Raw genomic sequence first — 19,647 nt, 5'->3', positions numbered from 1 at the left:
ACAAAATTGAATAACAAGTTAACTAGTATTATTATGTCATATTCTGGCTGATATAAGGAAGTTCATCTAAACACTGAATGAGCTGCTCTGGGGTTATAAGTTCCCTTCGCTGGAGACGTTTATTGTGATGACAATTGTTGGGCAGGGAGTATGGAGGGCACTGAAGCTCTGAGTAAGAGGCTGAGTTGGAGTATTAAGTTTCCTTCCTGTATAAGCATGTACAGTTATTTTGTTTTGTTTTGTTTCATTTTCTGTCTATTTTCACCAAGGCTGTCCCCAAGTCTTGAGCATTTTTGACTCTGTCAGGTGACAGTTCATACTTTCTTGCTGACCTTGAGGAATGGAGCAGGAGGGAGAAGAAGGGAGGGAAGGAGGATGAATGAAGGCTGAGCCTCAGCCTCTGGGTCCTGCCCAGTACCCACCAGTTGGCACTCCTCAAAAAGAGACTAGAGAAGCATAAGGCCAATCCTCAGACCAGTGCAGGTATTCTGGAAAGGACGAGGGCCAGAGCAGCCTTAGGGTTCTGTGGCAGGTTCTGAGAGAAGTCCAGAGTGGTGTATGCCTGTCCTCCCAGCAGCTCACCTAATGGCTAACTGTGGATTTGTAGTAGCTGATAGTTGCTGTAAGTGCCCTGTCTAAACTGAATTGTAGGAATAAGGCATATAAGAAATTTTATCAGGTCAGCAGTCAAAATGATCGGATGGAAACATTTTCAAAACTACTTTGCACAGAACCTTGCAAAAAGAAGGGGGTTGGGATGGATGGAAAACATGATGAATGAATCTTTATGGGTAAAAATAGGAGCGAACATAAATATTTAATACCTAATAAATACTCAAGTTATTGCTCACCTGGACTGTATTCAAAAGTAAAATCATAGTATAATACCAGAAACTTTAGCAGGGCCTCAGATACAATTCTCACACTAGTAGCTTAAGAAATTTTAGTTTGTGAATGTTCATTTCTCCCTTAAGTCTATGTATCTTGCATCCAACAGGGCACTCCTTTGTCCATTTCCTATCATTTGCATTTACCTGGTCTCCTCCCAGTGGAGGAGGCTCACCCGTACAGCTTATTAGAATATGCCTGGATGATGGCTGTGCCTCGTGGCTAAAACACCAGGATCTCTCTGTAGGGAAGGGGCCCCCCGGGGTGTTCAGGTTCTGCTGCCCAGCTGCAAAAGTGTGACCGCATCACTGTGTGTTGGGGTCTTGATTTAATAGGGTGTTTACTTACTAACTAGCCTAATGTCTGTCTGTCTGTCTGTATTTTAAGATTTCCTGATGTCATTAGGCACTAAAAATGTTTAAAAATGTATTTTACTAATCATTGTCAGAAATGTGCTATTAGCACATGTAGAGGAGTTTGTGAATACAGGGAAAGGATTTAGCACTTTGAGAGTTTTCCTGGCAAGATTTTCTGAAAGGCAGGCCAAGAGGATGCTTAGGGCATCTGCAAAACAGCTATTTTGAGAACAAAATTCCAAATATTTTATTTGTTAATTGGTAACTCAAAAAACAAACCAAACCAAACCAAAAAAGAAGTCATCATGACTTTTTTTTTTTTTTTTCATCATGACTTCTTAATCTAAGTTTAGTGACGGGGCGTTATTTAGAACACAGGGAAAGATGGGAAACCTGGATTCCCCCCAGTTCCATACTTTGAGATATACTCTGTGGAGTGAATTGTGGCTGGGTTCCTCTAGTGGGTTTGCCAGTTGTGGAGTACAGATACAGCTTTATCATCTTTCTGTTGTTGGTCTAGTGTAGATCATTCATCCTTCTGTCCCTAGTGCCTCACCCAGCATCTGGTTCAGGGTGAGTCCTTAATAACTGTGGTCTATGTCAAACTCTGCCCTGGCTGGCTTGCCCACGGCTCACTTAAGTGGAATACAGCCTGGATCCCAACTGTAGTTTAGTTTCGTTTGTTCAGAGCAAAATAAACTTTCTTGAGACTTTTTCAGCCTAACCATGGTAAACAATCTCTAACTCTGGCAGAAGACAAGGCCACCTTAACCTCTGTATAAAGGTGGTTCAGGCCCGTGGCTGGGTGACGGGCCGACCGGGCTAGCCGCGACGCCGGCTACATCTGCAGTGTTCAGTAGGTGGCGCTCGTGCTCTCTTTGTGCCGGAGCCGGCGGCAGCCAGCGCGGAGGCCGTGGGTTTGGTCCAGAAGGTCAACTCAAAGCAGCTCCTTGGGCAAGCAGCTGCACAAACCCATGATCGGCGCGGTGGCAGCCGCTTCTGACTGTCCCTGCTCGCAGGCTGGTTCAAAGTAAAGGCCTTTGGAATCTGTGAGGCTGGAGACAAGAAGCAAAGCCACTGTCTAAAATAAGCAGGTTAGGAGTCCGCTCTCTGGTTCCCTGTAGGAGAGTCCGGGAGCAGCTTGGAGGCTGAGACCAGGCTGCAGGGAGGCTCTTCCCTCCTGTAACTCTGTTCTGGAAAATCTCATCAATGTGGCCAACTCTCTAAAGTCCTGTCTTGGAACCAAATTAGTGAAAATCAAGAGCATCTTGAACCAGTGACAATTATATTTTTTATACTTATGTGCTGGCTTCTGGTCAGTCTTAATTTCTAACGTTCTGTCTTATTGCTAACATAAGAGCATTAGCCCTTCTCAGACAGTGCCTCCCTCTATTTGGGGTATAGAAAATGTGGTCACCATAATTACCCTCCATTTTCTGACAGCTGAGTCTCAAGCAATGTTACGGACTGAATGTTTGTGTTCCCCCCAAGTTCCTTTGTTGAAATCCTAATCCCCAATGTGATGGTATTTACAGGTGGTGCCCTTGAGAGGTGATTAGGTCGTAAGGGTGGAGCCCTCATGAATGGGATTAATGCCCTTGGAAAAGAGGCTCCAGAGAGCTTTCTCACCCCTTCCACCAGGTGAGGACACAGTGAGAAGATGGCCATCTATCAACCAGGAAGCAGGCTCTCACCAGACACTGAATCTGGTGGCACCTTGATCTTGGGCTTCCCAGCCTCCAGAACTGTGAGAAATAAATTTATATTGTGTATAAGCCACTCAATCTAAGGTATTTTGCTATAGTTGCCTGAATGAACTAAGACAACTGTATTCTATGTCAAACTCTGCAGTTGCTGGCTTGCCCCCTCTTCCTATCTAATTCAAACTTAAACTCTTATACAAGACGATGGGAAACCATCAGCCATTGGGATTTGGTGTTTGCTAGTCTCAGTTTATGGGATGAATACCTGCCATGTTAGCAAATCCTTGTCCACATTGAAGAGAGAGGCAGTAGCTGTCGTTTTAAAATTTGAATGGATACAAAGCAACTTCTCAGAGAGATGAATCCACTTGTGGATCATCTCCTTTGTGTCTGACAAATGCCTGGTAAATATGCTGCCACCACTTCTCTCTAGGGTAGGCATTATTAATTTATCATGGCACACTTTCCTGCTGGACCAGTTGTGGCCTCAGGTGCTTTGGCACATGGGAAAAAACTTATTTGTCTGGTTTCAACTATGGTTGATCTTTAATATTTTCATTGTATTAGATAATAATAAAGGTCAAAATATTAGCTGAAACAAAAAAACAGATCCCTTAGAGTTGGTTCTTTAAAGAAACAGAAACTCTAAGGAAAGCCATAGGGCATCATTTAATTTTAGAGCTCAAAGGAAGTATGATGAATTTCCAGAATCTCAAGATGATGAAGTTGATGCTCAAAAGACAAGCTGGGTGAGAATTCTGCTTTTGGTGAGGGTGGAATGACTTGTTGCAGGGTAACCTTCCCTCCAGGAACAACTAGCAAAGATGGAGAAAATGTATAGAATACCTGTGTGAAGGCACTGGAGTGCTACTCAGACAGCAAAAATTTGAAGGGACAAGGCCCTTAAGAAAAAGAAAAAAAGAAATGAAGTGACATTCGGACTGGTTTTCTCCCTCAAGGCACTTGCAAATATCCAAGCTGTGGCTTAGAGGTTGAGAAGCTAAGCTATGCTTCCAATAGTTTTATGGGGCACGAAGAGCAAAAATTGGTGTTTAGGGACAGCCAGTGATCTAGGGTCTTGGCATCAGTCAGGTTTTAGGTTGGGACCCTCAAATTACTATGCCACAGGAAATAGAATACTCTTTTAAAAAAGTCAGAAGCCTAACTTCAAATCACTTCAATTTATGATTGGGTCAGATAATCTGCTCCAAGTTAACTGCCTGTTGGAAGCAAAAATAAACTCCCTTCAGGAAGATAATGCAATCTAGAGCTTTAAATTATCTCAAAAATTTTTAATAGAAAATGCCCTGCATTCAGACAAAAATTATCTAGTATACCTCAAGGGAAAATTACTGAAAACTGAGTGGGGAAACACTCAAGAGATTTGAATATTGCAATTATCAGGCATGGAGGTTAAAATAATTGTGATTAGTATGTTCAAGAATTGAAATGATGAGATAGAAATTGCACTGGAAACTATAAGGAATCAGATGGAATATCTAAACTTGAAAGTTAATATCTAAAATTAAGATTTCAATGGATTCGTTTCACAATGGCTTAGATATAGTTGAAGAGAGAGAATATAAACTGAAAGATGAATCAGGGGAAGGCAGAAAAGGATTAGATGGAGTTAAACTGGACTAAGGCCCTGCTTTGGCCAGAAAGTGGTAAATTTAATACTATTTATTAGTCTTTAATAGTCAGAGATGAATGCTGAAATCTCTATGGTAACCACTAAATACATAATGCAATATTGTATAATTAAAAATAGCCAGGTAAAGAGGGAGAAATGGGATAATAAAAATAAGAAAAATTCATAGTCTAAAGGAAGACACAAGAAGAAAGGGAAAAAAGAAACATAAAGCAGAAAGAACACATTTAAAACAAATAGCAAGATGGTGAGTTTGATTTTATATATATCACTTATTGTATGTAAATAAATAAAAATTCTAATTAAAAGAGAAAAAATGTCAGAATGAATAAAACAAATAAACAAACAAAAAACTAAATCAAAACAAAACCCAGCTCTATGTTGTACACAAGTGCATGTTGCAAAGTATAAGAATCCAGGAAAGTTGAAAGTAAAAGGATGGAAAATGACATAGCATGTAAATATTAACCAAAAGAAGCTCATTTACCTGTACATATATCAGATAAAGTAGACTTTAAGGCAACAGGTGTTAATAAAGATAAAAAGGGACATTTCATAATAAGAAAATGGTCATTCCAACATAAGAATATCACAATTGTAAATTTATATACACCTGGTGATGTATAAGGTAATGCTTGGTAGAACAAAACGGAGAAATATGAAAACCTGCAATTATAGTAGGAGATTTTAACATACCTCTCTCAGTAACTGATAGAACCAGTGACCAAAAATCAATCGATCAGTCAACCAGGATAAAGAAGATTTGAACAACATGATTAACAAATTGACCAAACTGGGACTTCCCTGGTGGCACAGTGGTTAAGAATCTGCCTGCCAATGCAGGGGACACAGGTTCGAGCCCTGGTCTGGGAAGATCCCATATGCCATGGAGCAACTAAGCCTGTGTGCCACAACTACTGAGCCTGTGCTCTACAGCCTGCTAGCCACAACTACTGAGCCTGCATGCCACAACTACTGAAGCCCACGCACCTAGAGCCCGTGCTCCCCAACAAGAGAAGCCACCTCGATGAGAATCCTGCGCACTGCAACGAAGAGTAGCCCCCGCTCGCCACAACTAGAGAAAGCCTGTGTGCAGCAATGAAGATCCAATGCAGCCAAAAATAAATAAATTAATTGATTAATTTTAAAAAAATTGACCAAACTGTTGTATACCGAATATATAGAACATTGCACTCAACAACTACACACAGAACATTTACCAAAAATTGACCTATGCTGAGCTATAAAGAATTTCAACAAATTTCAAATGAATTAAATCCTACAGAATATGGTTTATGACCATAACAGTATTAAACTATTAATTAAAAGCTTAAGAAAAGATAAATAGAAAATTTTCTGTTTAGAAATGAATCAATATACCTTTAAACATATGTCAAAGAAAAACTAGTGAAAATTAGAAAATATGTTGAATGATAATCCATATAGTAGATCAAAACTTGTGGAATGCAGTTAAAGATATTCTTAAGTAATCTTTAACTCATATGTTCATATGTTAGAAAAGAAGAAAGGAAGAAAGTAATCTAAACATCTATCTCAAGAAGTTAGAAAAAACAGCAAATGAAACATCAAGAAATTAACACAAATTAATGAAACAAAACAAAATGTGCAATTAAAAAAGATAAAATAGATGAAACAAAAAGCCAGTAGTTGGTTCTGTGAACAATATAATTGATAACCCTCTTATAAGACTTATAAAAGACATAGGGAGAAGGCATAAATTACCCGTATCACAAGTGAAAAATACTACAGATATTACACAATTTTTTTAAAATTTAAGAGGATATCATGAATAATTTGTGGCAATAAATTTGAATATTTAGGTGCAATGGATTAATTTCTTGAAAATATGGCATTCAGTAACTGATAGAAACAATGGGAAAATTTATTAAAGAAAATTAAATCCATAATTTAAATCCTTTTCACAAAAAATTCCAGACCCAGATAACTTAACCCAAGAATTCTAATATTTAAAGATAGAAGAACACTTAACATACACAAACTCTCCTTAATAGACAAATAAGGAACACTCCCCAGCTCATAATGACAAGGACATTATAAGAAGAGAAGGTTAAAGCAACCTCTCTCATGAACATAGATGCAAACATCCTAAACAAAACATTAGCAAACCGAATCTACTAATGTAAAAAGGATATTACTTCATGACGGAGTTCAATTTATTCCAAAAATGTAAATTTAGCCAAACATTTGAAAATCAATCACTGTAATCTATCACATTAACAGAAGAAAACAAGAAAAATCATGATTGTCTGAAGATACAGAAAAAACATTTTATAAAATTCATATCTATTTACAATAAATATTCATAGCAAACTTGAAATAGAAGGGATCATACTTAATCTTATAGAAAATGTCTACAGAAGTCATAACAGCAAACATCCTATTTAATAGTGAAATATGTGTTCCCTTGAGATCAGAAACTAAAGAAAGAAGACTGCTATCACCAGACATATTCAAATTCTATCAGAGGTCCTTACCAGTACAATAACTTAAGAAAAATGAATAAAAGGTGTAATGAATGGAAAGTGAGAAATAAATGACATTATTTGTAGATAACATTATTGTGTGCTCAGAAGATCCAAAAGCATCTAAAAATGGCCTATTAGAATTAGCTAGTGAATTTGATAACCTTGCTAGCTGCAAGGTCAATATGTAAAAAAAATTATATTTCTATGTAAAATCAACAAACAATTAGAAAGTAAAATTTGGCTATGTCGTTTTCAATATCATCAGAAAACACAAAACACCTAGAATTAAACCTAATGAAAAATGAGCAAAAACACCCCCAAAATGATAAATTGTTATTGGAAAATATTTAAAGAAAACTGAAATAAATGGAAATACTTACTACATTCATGGATGGGAAAACTCAATATTGTAAAAATATAAATTCTCCCCAAATTGATTTATAAATTAAATCCAATCCCTATGAAAAATCCCTGTGTGTGTATGTGTATATACATGTGTGTGTAAATTGATAAGCTGATTCTAAATTACACATGGAAATAAAAGGCTAAGAATAGCCAATACTACCTTGAAGAACAACAAAGTAGGAAGACGTAGATTATCAGCTATAAATACTTATTATAAAGCTACGGTAATTAAAACAATGTGGTGTTCATGCAAGCATGAACAAATCAATCAGTGGAACAGAAGTCTAGAAAAAGACCCACCCACATATGGACTTTCAGTTTATGACTAAGATAGCACTAGAGCAATGGAGAAAAATGTTTTGCTTAAATAAGTGGTGCTTGATGAATGGCCTATCTATGTAGAAAAAAATTGATCTGCCCCCTGTGTCAATATTTATTCAAAAATTCATTCTGGGTAGACTGGTAATTCTGGTAAACACCAGAGCTTCTGTAAGATAATGTGAGAGAATATCTTCATTATTTTGGGGTTGACAAAGGTTTCTTAAAGAGGACACACTTGTATTTGTCAAAAGGTAAAATATTGATAAATTGAACAACATTAAAATCGAGAAATTCTGTTTATCAAAATATATCATTAAAAGAATAAAAATTCACAGAGCCACAGAATAGGAGAATTGATTTGCAATTACAGTTATTAATAAAGCATTTCTTTCCAGAAATATGAGAATGTTACAAATGAACAAGAAAAAGACAGATGACCCAACGGGAAAAAAAGGGAAAAAAATCATGCATGTCCAAAAAGAGGATATCCATCCACTTGGCCAGTAACTAACTATAGGAAAAGATGTTCAACCTCATTAGTCATCCAGGAAAGGCAAATTAAAATGACAATCAGATACTGTTACACACACCCAAATGGCTAAAATTAAACTGCCTGATGATACCAAGAGGAGGACATAGAGCAACAGCAGCTCTCATACACTGGTTGTTGAAATTATTGGTACAATCTCTTTGGAAAACGATTTGGTAGTATCTCCTACAGCTGAAGAGGCACATGCCATATAACCCAACAATTCCTCTCCTAAGTATATAGTTAGGAAACGTCACAGCAAAGTTATTTGTAGCAGCCAATAATTGGAAACAATTTAAATGTCAGCCAGCATTAGAATGGATAAATAAATCGTGGAATAGTCATATAGTAGATTACTGTATGGCAGTGAAAATGAATGAACTACTCCTACAATCATGGATGTGTAACATGGATAATCTCACATGTATAGTTTCGATCACAGAAGAAGACACAGAAGAATACTTTTATAAAGTAAAAAACCCAAACAACAACAACAGCATACATACACATATATACACACAGAAGTAAAACAAATCCCTGTTGCTGTACATCAGGAAGGTCGCTCCCTCTGGAGGTGTGGAGGTGAGGGAACTTCTAGGACACTCGGCTATGTTTTATTTCTTGACCTGGGTGGTAGTTTACACGAAAGAATTCTCATTGTACTAATTCAGTATTTTTGCAATAAACAGATTTTAAAGATATGTTGAGAAATTAAAGAGAAAAATGAGATTTTAAAAACATTTTGATGTAAGTTCAATGATTATCACTGTAAACTCTTCTTTTTGGTGTGCCGCACTTCAATTATTTCAGCTTTCTCCTCATCCTTCTTTCCCAGGGCTCTCTGAGTGCAGACGGGCAGCAACCTGACTCACACCCTCTTAAACAAAAAGGGAAATGCTTGATCTGTAAAGGCCAACTGGATTCAGGGGCTCAAATATGGTTATCAGGATTATGTCTGTTCTCTCATCTTGCAACTTGGGCACGAACCTGCGTCCCCTGCATTGGCAGGCGGACTGTCAACCACTGCGCCACCAGGGAAGCCCCTCACTCCCTTCCTCTTGACACTATTCTGCACGAAGACTATCTTCACGTGGTAGACAGAATTCCAGCAGAAAGAACCAAGAGGTAGATTTCACTGGGCTCTTCTGGGTAAACTTAGGCACACTGAATTCAAGGGGCTTCCGTACCCACAAACCCCAAGATAACATAAGAGTAAAAACAGTGTGGTTGCCATGAAGCAAATGCAACTTCATGACATGTCAAGTAGCCTCCCGCCCCTCTTTACAGCAGATTAAACCCCCTCCTCTGTGGAAATCCTGGAGCTGCTGCTGTCTGTGAACTAAATACCAAATGGAGTGTGATGCTGCTTCAGGCTGCCCCAGAGGCTAGGATGGGTGAGGGGGCCTAAGGGTCTGTGATTGACGGCCCCACCTAGACTCTGTGTATCCAGGACACAGTGCTTCCTCCAGAGAAAGGATGCGGGCAGGCAAGAGCCATGTGTCTGCTCTTTGCTAAATAATTTTTACTTTTGCACATTAGAAAAAGTGTAATGCACACTGCCAAAATGCCCAAATGGACAAGAAAAAGACAGACACCCAATACTGTACCCACAGGTTATGACTATTGGTTTGCTTCATCCTTGCTAATATTTGATATTATTGATATTGAAATTTTTGTCAGTCTAATGAGCAAAAGTGATAGCATCTCATTGTTTTACTTTTTATTGGCCTGATGTGTTTCAGTCATTTGCATTTCTTCTTCTATGAACTGCCCATCCTATTCCATGCCAGTGGTGTACAAATGGGGGATGGGGCACACAGCAAGCGTGATCCTCTCTGCCAGGGAGGACAATTTTGCCACTGATGCTATTCAGGATTGCTGTGCATGATGATGATAAAAAGAAGACTGGCTTGCAGCTGGTCTTATTACCATTTTAAAATTCTCTATAGACAATGCCCCCTCTCCCTCATCGCTGGTGCCTGGGTGGGGTGCTCCTACTGTCTCTCCCACGTTCTTCTGAGTTGTTTGTCTTATTGCTTTGTATGATTTCTGTTTGTATTTTTTTTTCTTTTTTTTTTTCTGTTTGTATTTTGGACATGAATGCTTTATTGTATTTATTGTGACTGTCTTCTCCCATTCTGTTCTTGTCTTTTAATTTTATTTATGGTTACGTGTTTTGTTCCCTTTAACTTTTGAAGATCATCAGTTAACTTGTATGGTAGGCACTTAATTTGTTTTAAAAACTCTCACTCTCCTTCCTTTGGGCATTGCTTTAAATTACTCCCAAACTGAATTGGAGGACTTCTGGATCCATTTTCTAATGACTGACAAGGGAGCAGCCAGATGGTCTAGCTATGACAGCACAGCTCGTCAATACTAGATATTTTTGGGAGATGAATTGTATCAGAGCAAAAAATCTCTCTGCGCAAAGGATGAGTCATGGGCATGACTGACTGGCTGCTAGCATCTGCAATCAACTCTGGTTTGCTACCCTCTGACTCACTGATTAAAGCATAAATAGATTGGGCACGATCTTGGCTTTTAGTTCAGAGAAACTTTCTTGATATTCAGGGGGTTGGTAGAGGAGATTATAACTCTGCCTCCAAGGATGCCGCCTTTGTTAGGAACAGTGACCACGTGAGAAATTTCTTTTGCATGTAGAAAGACCAGAATAAAGTTAGCCTTTCTGCTGCCACTGCTTATGTTCCTTGCTCAAGCTATGGCTGGTCTTTGTGAATTTCCCCGGACATACCCATAGCCTTGCCTGAGGATGGGACTTGTGAGTCAGTGGTGGCCGTCACCTTGGGCTGGTGGTGTATGCACGTATTTCATGAATAGCTGCCACTACCACTTACAGCCTCACCCACCTGCATGTTTGTTCAGAGGCAGATTGTCAGCCAAAAAAGAATGAGCCCTGTGACACTGCAAGCAAAAAAAGGATTAGCTGTGCAAACAGAAGTCTGCAACAAGACATGATCCTATGAAAAACAAGCCAGCCACATGCCTAAAACCTCATCTATAGTATTTCAGCTATTCCATTCCCGGCCTCATCGCGCACACACCATTAACTTGCACACGCCAGAAACTCTCACACAGCCACACACTTATGTAGGCTCACGTCAACTTATTACGCAGAGATATAGTCACATACAATTATAAACATTCACATAGAACTACGTTCATACCACACACCTGCACAAAACTACACACATACACTGATACATGTTACACATGCATCCTCATACATGCCCTCACATACAGGTGCGCACTCACACACATTATACATTCACACACAAATAACCACACATACATTTCATATAACCTTCCTTCTCTACCAGGAACACACACTTTCTCACCTGGAGATCTGGGTAGCATTTGTAATAGAAATGCTCTCAGAAGTTTCCTTCCTGCTGTTTGGCTGCTGAAATTTGTGGGACAAGTAGTGGGAGGGACACTCAGGCCTAAGTCAGATGACCAAGTGCTCTGACTGGGAGCTCTGACTGGTGCTCTGACCAGGGGCGACCACAGAACCTCACACATAGAAAGACTTCAATATTTATTGAGAAAAATCAAAGAATTTGTGATTTACCCCATAACCTTTTCTTTGTCTAAATTTTAAAATTAAAACCAACTTTTTATTAGAGTAATTTCTTGTCTCTTTCCCCTTGCCTAACTTCTAACGGACATGCCCAAGGTGATATGCAAATCTCTTATACTAAAACCCTCTCTGGAGAGTAGAAAACCCACATAACTTCCTAAATCTTTTGAGAATGTAATCGGAGCTGTCAGAACCTTAGAGCGCATCTAATCCAAGGCTGTCACTTTATAGATGAGTGAACTGAGCCCCCGAGATATTAAGTGATTTCTCCAAAGTCACCCTGCTAGTTGGTAGCAGAACAGGGACAAGGGACTCAACAGCCTGACTCCTGGACCAGTGCTATCCTACACTTTTTACTTTGGACGTGACTGATTTTATTCCAGGGAATAACTTCCTGATAAGACTCTTAAGAAAACAAGTCTTAACATATAATATACACTATATTACAGTAGTCTATGAGAAATTATACTGGTTAGGGTAGAGCATTAGCTGTATTCTAATAAATCTTGCTTATACTATCACACTGCCAGTCCTCCAATCTGACATATGTTTAACCTTGTGACTTTAGATGTGATGAAAGCATCCCTGTTGTACTATTTCTATAAATTTCAACTCTGACTTTCTTAGTATATGGGATCCCTGAATATTCCATGGTTGGTTGCATCTGCCTGGTAGTTATTAGAGCAATCTCAGGTCACAACAGTTTTTAGCCTTGCCCTACTTAATAGATATGCTATAGCTAGTGATGGTGACCATCATTTCATTAGAGCAACAAAGCCATTAACTGTCTTATTAACTTTAAAGAGATTAGATTTGTTTTAGATCATTGACCTTTATTTAGCCAGTGTAATGATTTATGGTATTATCATATGTTTCCTGTTGCTTCATAAACTGGACTTGGACTTTTTTTTGTTTTGTTATTTAAGGCATTTGTATGTCTCTAGAGTTGGTTTCTGATATTTATATAATTTTTTGAGCTGTGTTAAGTTTAGACGTCTTACTCTAGCCCACGTCCAGTAGGTTTACCTGGAAATTTGTATATGTGCGGTGGAACGTTTAAGTGCATTGCATGGCATAACTTTTTCAAACAACATATGAGTGTGCTGTGTATCTGTATTTGGACAGTCATGCTTCTTCTAAAAACAGTATAATATGCTTCCATGTAAGCATATAAAATTTGAATAACAGTGTGAACGCACAAAGCTGGCAGCTATTAACAGCTGTTACTCTCACTTGAACTACTGCACCCTCCCCCAAAGACAAACTAACACAACGTTAAATAAAAAAGATAGGTAATTTAAAATACACTATGATAAGATTTCCCTGGTGGCGCAGTGGTTAAGAGTCCGCCTGCCAATGCAGGGGTTAAGGGTTCAAGCCCTGGTCCGGGAAGATCCCACATGCCACGGAGCAACTCAGCCTGTGTGCCACAACTACTGAACTGGTGCACCACAACTACTAAAACCCTCGCGCCTAGAGCCTGTGCTCCCCAACGAGAAGCCACCACGATGAGAAGCCCGCACACTGCAACGAAGAGTGGCCCCCGCTCGCTGCAACTAGAGAAATCCTGTACGCAGCAACGAAGACCCAACGCAGCCAAAAACAAATAAATAAATAAAATAAATTTATAATAAAATAAAATACACTATTATATAGTGAATGCTGACAGTGGTTGTTAGGGTGATAGAGTATTGGGTAAATCTTCACTTTTCTCTATTTTCTAAATGTCCTATAATTTTATTATTTTAATGCTAAAAAGACCACATTTATTATTTTAAAAGAAAGGCAAACAAGAAGAAAGAATAAAACAACACTGAGAAACATGTTTGTAAAAATTTCCCCAAGTTGACATTACGGTGTGGAGGTGTGTGAATGTCATTATGGTTCTTGCCCTTTATTATAATCCTGCTTTCACAAAAGGGACCACCAATTGATGTGCCACTTCCTTTATTGCTCTTAATAGTCTTAAAGTTTTATCTTTTTATTTTTTCTTTTATATAATAGCTCTCTCTCCTTCTTTCTTCCCCTCTCTTAACATATGTCTTTTCTTGTTATGGTGGTTTTGTGTTATTTGTTATGTCATCCAGTGACTGTCAGTTCTGAAATAATGAATCTGACACCTAGGTATCTTTTAATTATGATATGAGGTAATTGAACATTATGATATGCCACTTAAAAAAATTCAAAGTTAAAATATAAAATATAGCCAATATTTTATAATAACTATAAATGGAAAGTAACCTTTAAAAACTGTATAAAAATTTTAAAAAGTGGATTTAATTAAAAAATTAATTTGGGGTTAAAAAAGAGTAAAAAAATTTTTTAATATTAAACAGTTCATTCATTCATTCAAAAATATTTGCATATATTGCAAATAAATAAGTTAATTAAATGGGATCAACATCGGTGTTAATAGAAAGTCTGAGGCTCTAATATCCAGCAGGAAGTACTTGCATTCAGATTTTGCCAAGGTTGATTGTCCTGCTGAAGTGATTTGTCTTGTTTCTTATCTCCAGATAGAGTGAAACAGCTTCTGTGAATAGTTTTTCTGCCATGGATCAATGAATTTGTAGGTTTCTTTTGCTAGTTAAATGTTTCTGTCAAATATCCTTATTCATGAAGAAAATGATTCCTTTTTATACTTTGTCCTTGTCAGGAAAAATGATAGTAGGTATCCTTTGAAAATACAGGTGTAAAGACTCACCTATAGGAACGGAATTAAATCTGTGTCAAATTTTATACATGTGTGTTGTGTGCATGTGTGTGTGTACATTCACACACATATGCATCAGTAACTAGCATTTGTGGAAATTCTATCAGGGGATACCACCAAGGAGACTCGACTTCAGGTATTGAGGATACAACTGAACAGTGTTGAGGAAAACCTTTATTGCTATCACTTATGAATGTTTCTATTCTCATGGAATGCTCATGGTTGATCTAATGATAACTTTAATTTTCAGGTTCAGAAACGGAAATTACTTAAGCCTTGTGAAAATTTAACCTATATACTCTACTTGCCTACTTACTTCCTAAATCCTACTTGCCAGTTTATGATGGGAACAAATTTTAGAGACCAGAGTTATCATTTTTATTTCATATCTTCTTTTAGTGAATCCTTTACATTTTAATTACTTTCACTTTTTCTAAATACTGGATTTAACTACTGGTTAGAGCAGGGGCTAAGGAAATTTTCCTGAAATGATCTCTCTCCTTGCTATCTCTTAGTCTTATTGAAAAGCAGCTTCAGTTTTGCAACATACACATAATACTTTCATTATTTAAAAAAAAAGAGCTATTTTAAAAATGTGTATCTATACCATATGAAAAAAGCAAGGTTTAATCTTTTTTTTTTTTTCATTTTAGCTAAGCAACCCTCTTCTCCAAGCATGCTAGGAAATGCTGTGTTCCAGAAGCCCCTCCCGGATCAAGATGGGTTGGGGAGAGGGAATAAGCAAAAGGCAGAACAGTGGGCCTCTTCCGATCTTGTTAGAGAAAAGTCTTGAAGCAGGTAGAAAAAGGAGAATATGAGCTGACACCTTCTACACTCCCTCCCTTACTCCTCAGAATATTTCTGTGAGGGCACATGCCAGAGAAGTTTGTGGAAACATGGTCTCACGGGAGACTGGAACTGAAGTGTGATAGGTCTGCAGCAGCGGATGGCCAGGCTGAGGAGCCTGGGTTCTGCTCTCTCATTAGGCCTGGGCCGTCACATTCTCTCTCCCTTCCTCCTTCCCTCTTTTCTCTCACCGAGCGCACGCGTGCGCACACACCCACACCAAGATTTTCAAAGTGTTCATTCCATGTACATTCTACTCATAGACCAAAAATTCAACCAAGAGAATATAACCACAATCTTTGTTAGGTATCGTTGAAACATAGAAGTAACATAAGTAAAAATAAATATAAGTGAAAAATTTTAAAATAAAACCACTACTGGAGCATTTGGGAAGAGAAGTGCCTTTTTAGTAAATACATAACTTATAGTTATTTAATTTAGAAAACACCAATAACTTCAGTGTTTCTGGAGAGTAGACTTGGCATCTCTAGAAATAGTTATATGACCTTGATAAAGAACAGAAATTCCTTACTCTTTTGGGCCTTATGAGTTATTGTTATAATTAGTAAGGCCAAAGGACTATAATAAAACATTCTTTGAATATTAAAATAATTCTTCCAAAGCCTATATTAAGCCTTGCAAATTTCAGGCAAGTTATTGTATCTGAAAATCTGCCCAAGATATATACCCTAGTGAGTAACGTGTTGCTATGAAAGCTTTTGGATTGAAAAAAAATGGACTTTTTAGAATATTTATTAGAATATTTGATTTACTGGATTTCGGCTCCTCTCCTGCCTGTTTCTCTTGCTAAACATTCAGAGTGAGACTTTACTATGATTATCTAATCTTACCCCATTCTTGGAAGTTCAGCCTCTGTAAATAATGGAAAAGGAGACCCTCCTGGATTGCTGTAGTACATATTTGGCTCTGAATTAAATGAATGTTTAAATAGCTAAGATTTTCAGTTAATGTTGAATTTGGCTGGATACCCTGTGGTTATAAAATTTTAAGCCTTTAAAAATACATGGGTTCTCAAATAGCATATGCTTTCTTCCTGATTTTTTTTTCCTGACTAGCATTTTGTTACTACCCTCACTGTCTGCTTCAAACAAATATTATGTAGTTTACAATTCTTATAGCATATGGTTGCTGCCTACAAGCACTTTGTGTGCTTTAGCAGACAGCCACATGCAACACTGAAAAATGATTTCTTGGATGAGTAGTAGAGAATCTTGCTTTAAACCATTTTTCTACTTGAGTTCAACTTTTAAGGTAGGGTTGGGTTAGATCTGTTTTTTCCCTCCCTCCCTCCCTCTCTTCCCTCCTATTTCTTTGTTGCAGTCTCTCTTTACTCTAGATAGAGTAATTCATGCTGTCAGTATTATTAGAGGTTCTTGTCACGCAGTAATAATGTAATACTCATGTAGACAACCCCAGGTGTTTCTAGCTTTTGCATCTCCTAAATCCTCACCTATTTTTCAAGTCATTTTGAGTAGGGACCCACGTGTCCTTTGCTTTGAACTTCTGGCTGTACAGAATTCATCAAAGCAGAAAATGTGTTGGCTTGCAAGCCTCATCACTCATATTTAAACCCTGTGTGGATTTGTTTTGGAAAAATAATAGCTTTTACTAAGCCATAATTGAGATGAGGGCTGAATGTAATTTCCTGCTGCCAAGGAGAGGGTTGGAAAGAAGGAGCAGAAGCTTTGAGAATATAGATTAGGGGCAGTGACAGCAGGAGGTGGTGGGGAAACCCTCTGGAGAGAGTGGTAGACAACAGGGAGGCAACTGAAGAGTTGGCAGGGCCAGGTGAATATGCTCTCTCCAGACCTCTAGCTCAAAAGCCAGGGTACCAGAGCACAGACTCTCAGCCTGAGGGCCCTCAATCCCTCTATTCCCACCTCCCTTTCCCACTTCCAACCCTTTCCTTGCAGGAAGGCGTGAGTGGGCTGCTTCACCACATGAGGGTGTTGCAAGGCAAGGGGCCGAGTTGTGTAGGAGAAGCAGCTGCAAGAGGTGAGCAGTCTACTGCTGTGATTGTTCCCCCACTTTTTAGGGCCTCTTTTGGCCATCTTTGTGTCTATGTGCTCTGTATAGCCTTGCAATCTAACCCAGTGCTGTTCTGTCATTTAATCCATTGGTTGAATTTATTGACCTACCATTGGGTTACTTATTTTTACCCAACATTATGTAGCCTAATATTTGTGTTCTGAACCTATTTCTAATTCACAGAGCATTAGTCTACTGTAGTCCCAGGTGCAAGTAAGAGATAATTTTTTTGATAAGCATCTAAATATTCTGCATGACAGAAAGCCAAAAAGAGATGATAGAATATATGTGTAATATATATCTGCATACATGTGTATAAAATATACACGTGTATATAAGTGCATAAGCACAAATATGTATATATTCATACATATACATATACACACACACAATGTATATAATGTTTAAATGGAACCTGGTCATCCATTACTTACTATGGCACTTATTAAACTCTATGGAAATAAATAAAGCATCACATTTTCAGTATTTATATATTGTGATGGGAGTCTTTAAACACCAAATCTTACTGTTAAGAAATTGAATTAAGTACCATCTTAATGGCAAATTAATATAAGTTTGCTACTCGTATGTTTTGTCGCCATTTGAGAAAATTATCCTATCAGTGTTAAATAGAAAAGCTCCAAATCAGTTATAAGTTGAGAACAAATAGCAAAGGCTGAAGGTACTTCGCATAACATATTAAAATGTCTTGATTCTAAATAAGTCTCTTCCATTAGACGTCCCCAGCCCTTAACGCCTCTTTCAGGAGACAATCTGTTAGGACGATGGAAAGTCGGGAAGAACAGCCTCAGAAGGCAGAGGAGGCTTAGTCGGCTCCTTCCAGATTGGTGTCGGCCACTTTGGGCAGCGGGGGCCCAGCTGAGGCCCCTCCTGGCAGTCCCTCTGCTGCTGCTGCTGCTGCTGGGGGCTGCCTCCTGGGCTCCCATCTAGACTCACCAGCTGGCACGTGCTCTCCCGCTGCGGGCGGGGGGGCACAACCGTCTGCCTCCATCACCCATAGAAAAGCCTCTGCCGGAGGCTCCGGTGCCTGGCCGGAAAATGCTGCCTCTGGCTTCCGGGGCTGCCCGTTGGCTTCCATCACCTGTAGAAATGCTTCTGCTGGAGGCTCCGGGGGCTGGCCGGAAAATACTGCCTCTGAGTTCCGGGACCGCCCGTTGGTCTCCACCTCACGTAGAAACGCTTCTGCCGGAGGCTCCGGCGCCTGGCTGGAAAATGCTGCCTCTGGCTTCCGGGTCCGCTCGTTGGCCTCCACCTCCCGTAGAAACGCTTCCGCCGGAGGCTCCGGCGCCTGGCTGGAAAATGCTGCCTCTGGCTTCCGGGGCGGCGGATCAGCCAGTGGTGCAGCAGGGGGGCCATTGCCTTGGGCCTGTGCTCCTGACCCTGATCTGAGGGGAGGTTCTGCCTCCTTGCCTCCCTCCGCCTCAGCCTGAGGACTTGGGGGTTGCAGGGGACTCCCTGAATGGCATGCTGGGCTCAGAGGGGATTGTTCCAGCCCCTTGAGGGCCGTGCCGCCGCCCCCTTGAGGACTGCTGAGTTCTGTTTGGATTTCTTTGGACGCTTCGAGGGTTGACTCCGGACGATGAATGACCATGAAGGCCGCGGTCAGATTTTGCACAGCACTGTGAACACTGTTGGCTTCCTTTGCATCTGCCTCTTCACCCACGGAGGTATTTGACTCCGGTTCGTCGTCGTCAGAGGTGAGCTGACCTTGGTCATCCTTTTCAGGCATTTTTGTTTCTCTAATTTTTTTATAGAGTTCGTTTCTCTCCTCTTGTAAAGCTCGACAGAGGTTCTCTAGCCTTCCAATTTTCATCACGAAGCACTCATATTCTTTAGCTCTCAATGCTTTCTGTGATTTAAACAGACACACACACTTATAAAACGACATGAAAAGCAAAATTGCCAGGATGCTCTATGGAGAGAAGCAAAACCATTTGTCCAGGAATTTGTCTGTTAGGCTCTGACCACAGGGTGGTGGCTGGACAGATACTCGGTCAGGGACATCACTTCTAGTTTTGTACTGTGTTGGAGACTCTGGTAGAATTTTAAGCCACGTATTC

General features: G+C 39.3%; 1 protein-coding gene across 3 annotated transcripts in view; it reads right to left on the bottom strand.

Annotated features, from left to right (window-relative positions):
* Positions 1 to 18,051: 18,051 nt before the first annotated feature.
* TXLNB (taxilin beta) overlaps positions 18,052 to 19,647 on the bottom strand; it is a 36,830-nt gene continuing 35,234 nt past the window's right edge. For all 3 annotated transcript variants that reach the window (XM_024739408.1, XM_024739409.1, XM_024739410.1), the window contains one exon: positions 18,052 to 19,436. In XM_024739408.1, coding sequence (XP_024595176.1) covers positions 18,393 to 19,436 — 1,044 coding nt within the window. In that variant the 3' untranslated portion in view covers positions 18,052 to 18,392. The remainder of the gene's footprint in view (positions 19,437 to 19,647) is intronic.

The sequence above is a fragment of the Neophocaena asiaeorientalis genome, unplaced genomic scaffold (genome assembly GCF_003031525.2).
Source record: "Neophocaena asiaeorientalis asiaeorientalis breed wild unplaced genomic scaffold, Neophocaena_asiaeorientalis_V1.1 scaffold162, whole genome shotgun sequence".
NCBI lineage: Eukaryota > Metazoa > Chordata > Mammalia > Artiodactyla > Phocoenidae > Neophocaena > Neophocaena asiaeorientalis.
This window is presented reverse-complemented; position numbering and strand designations above follow the sequence as displayed.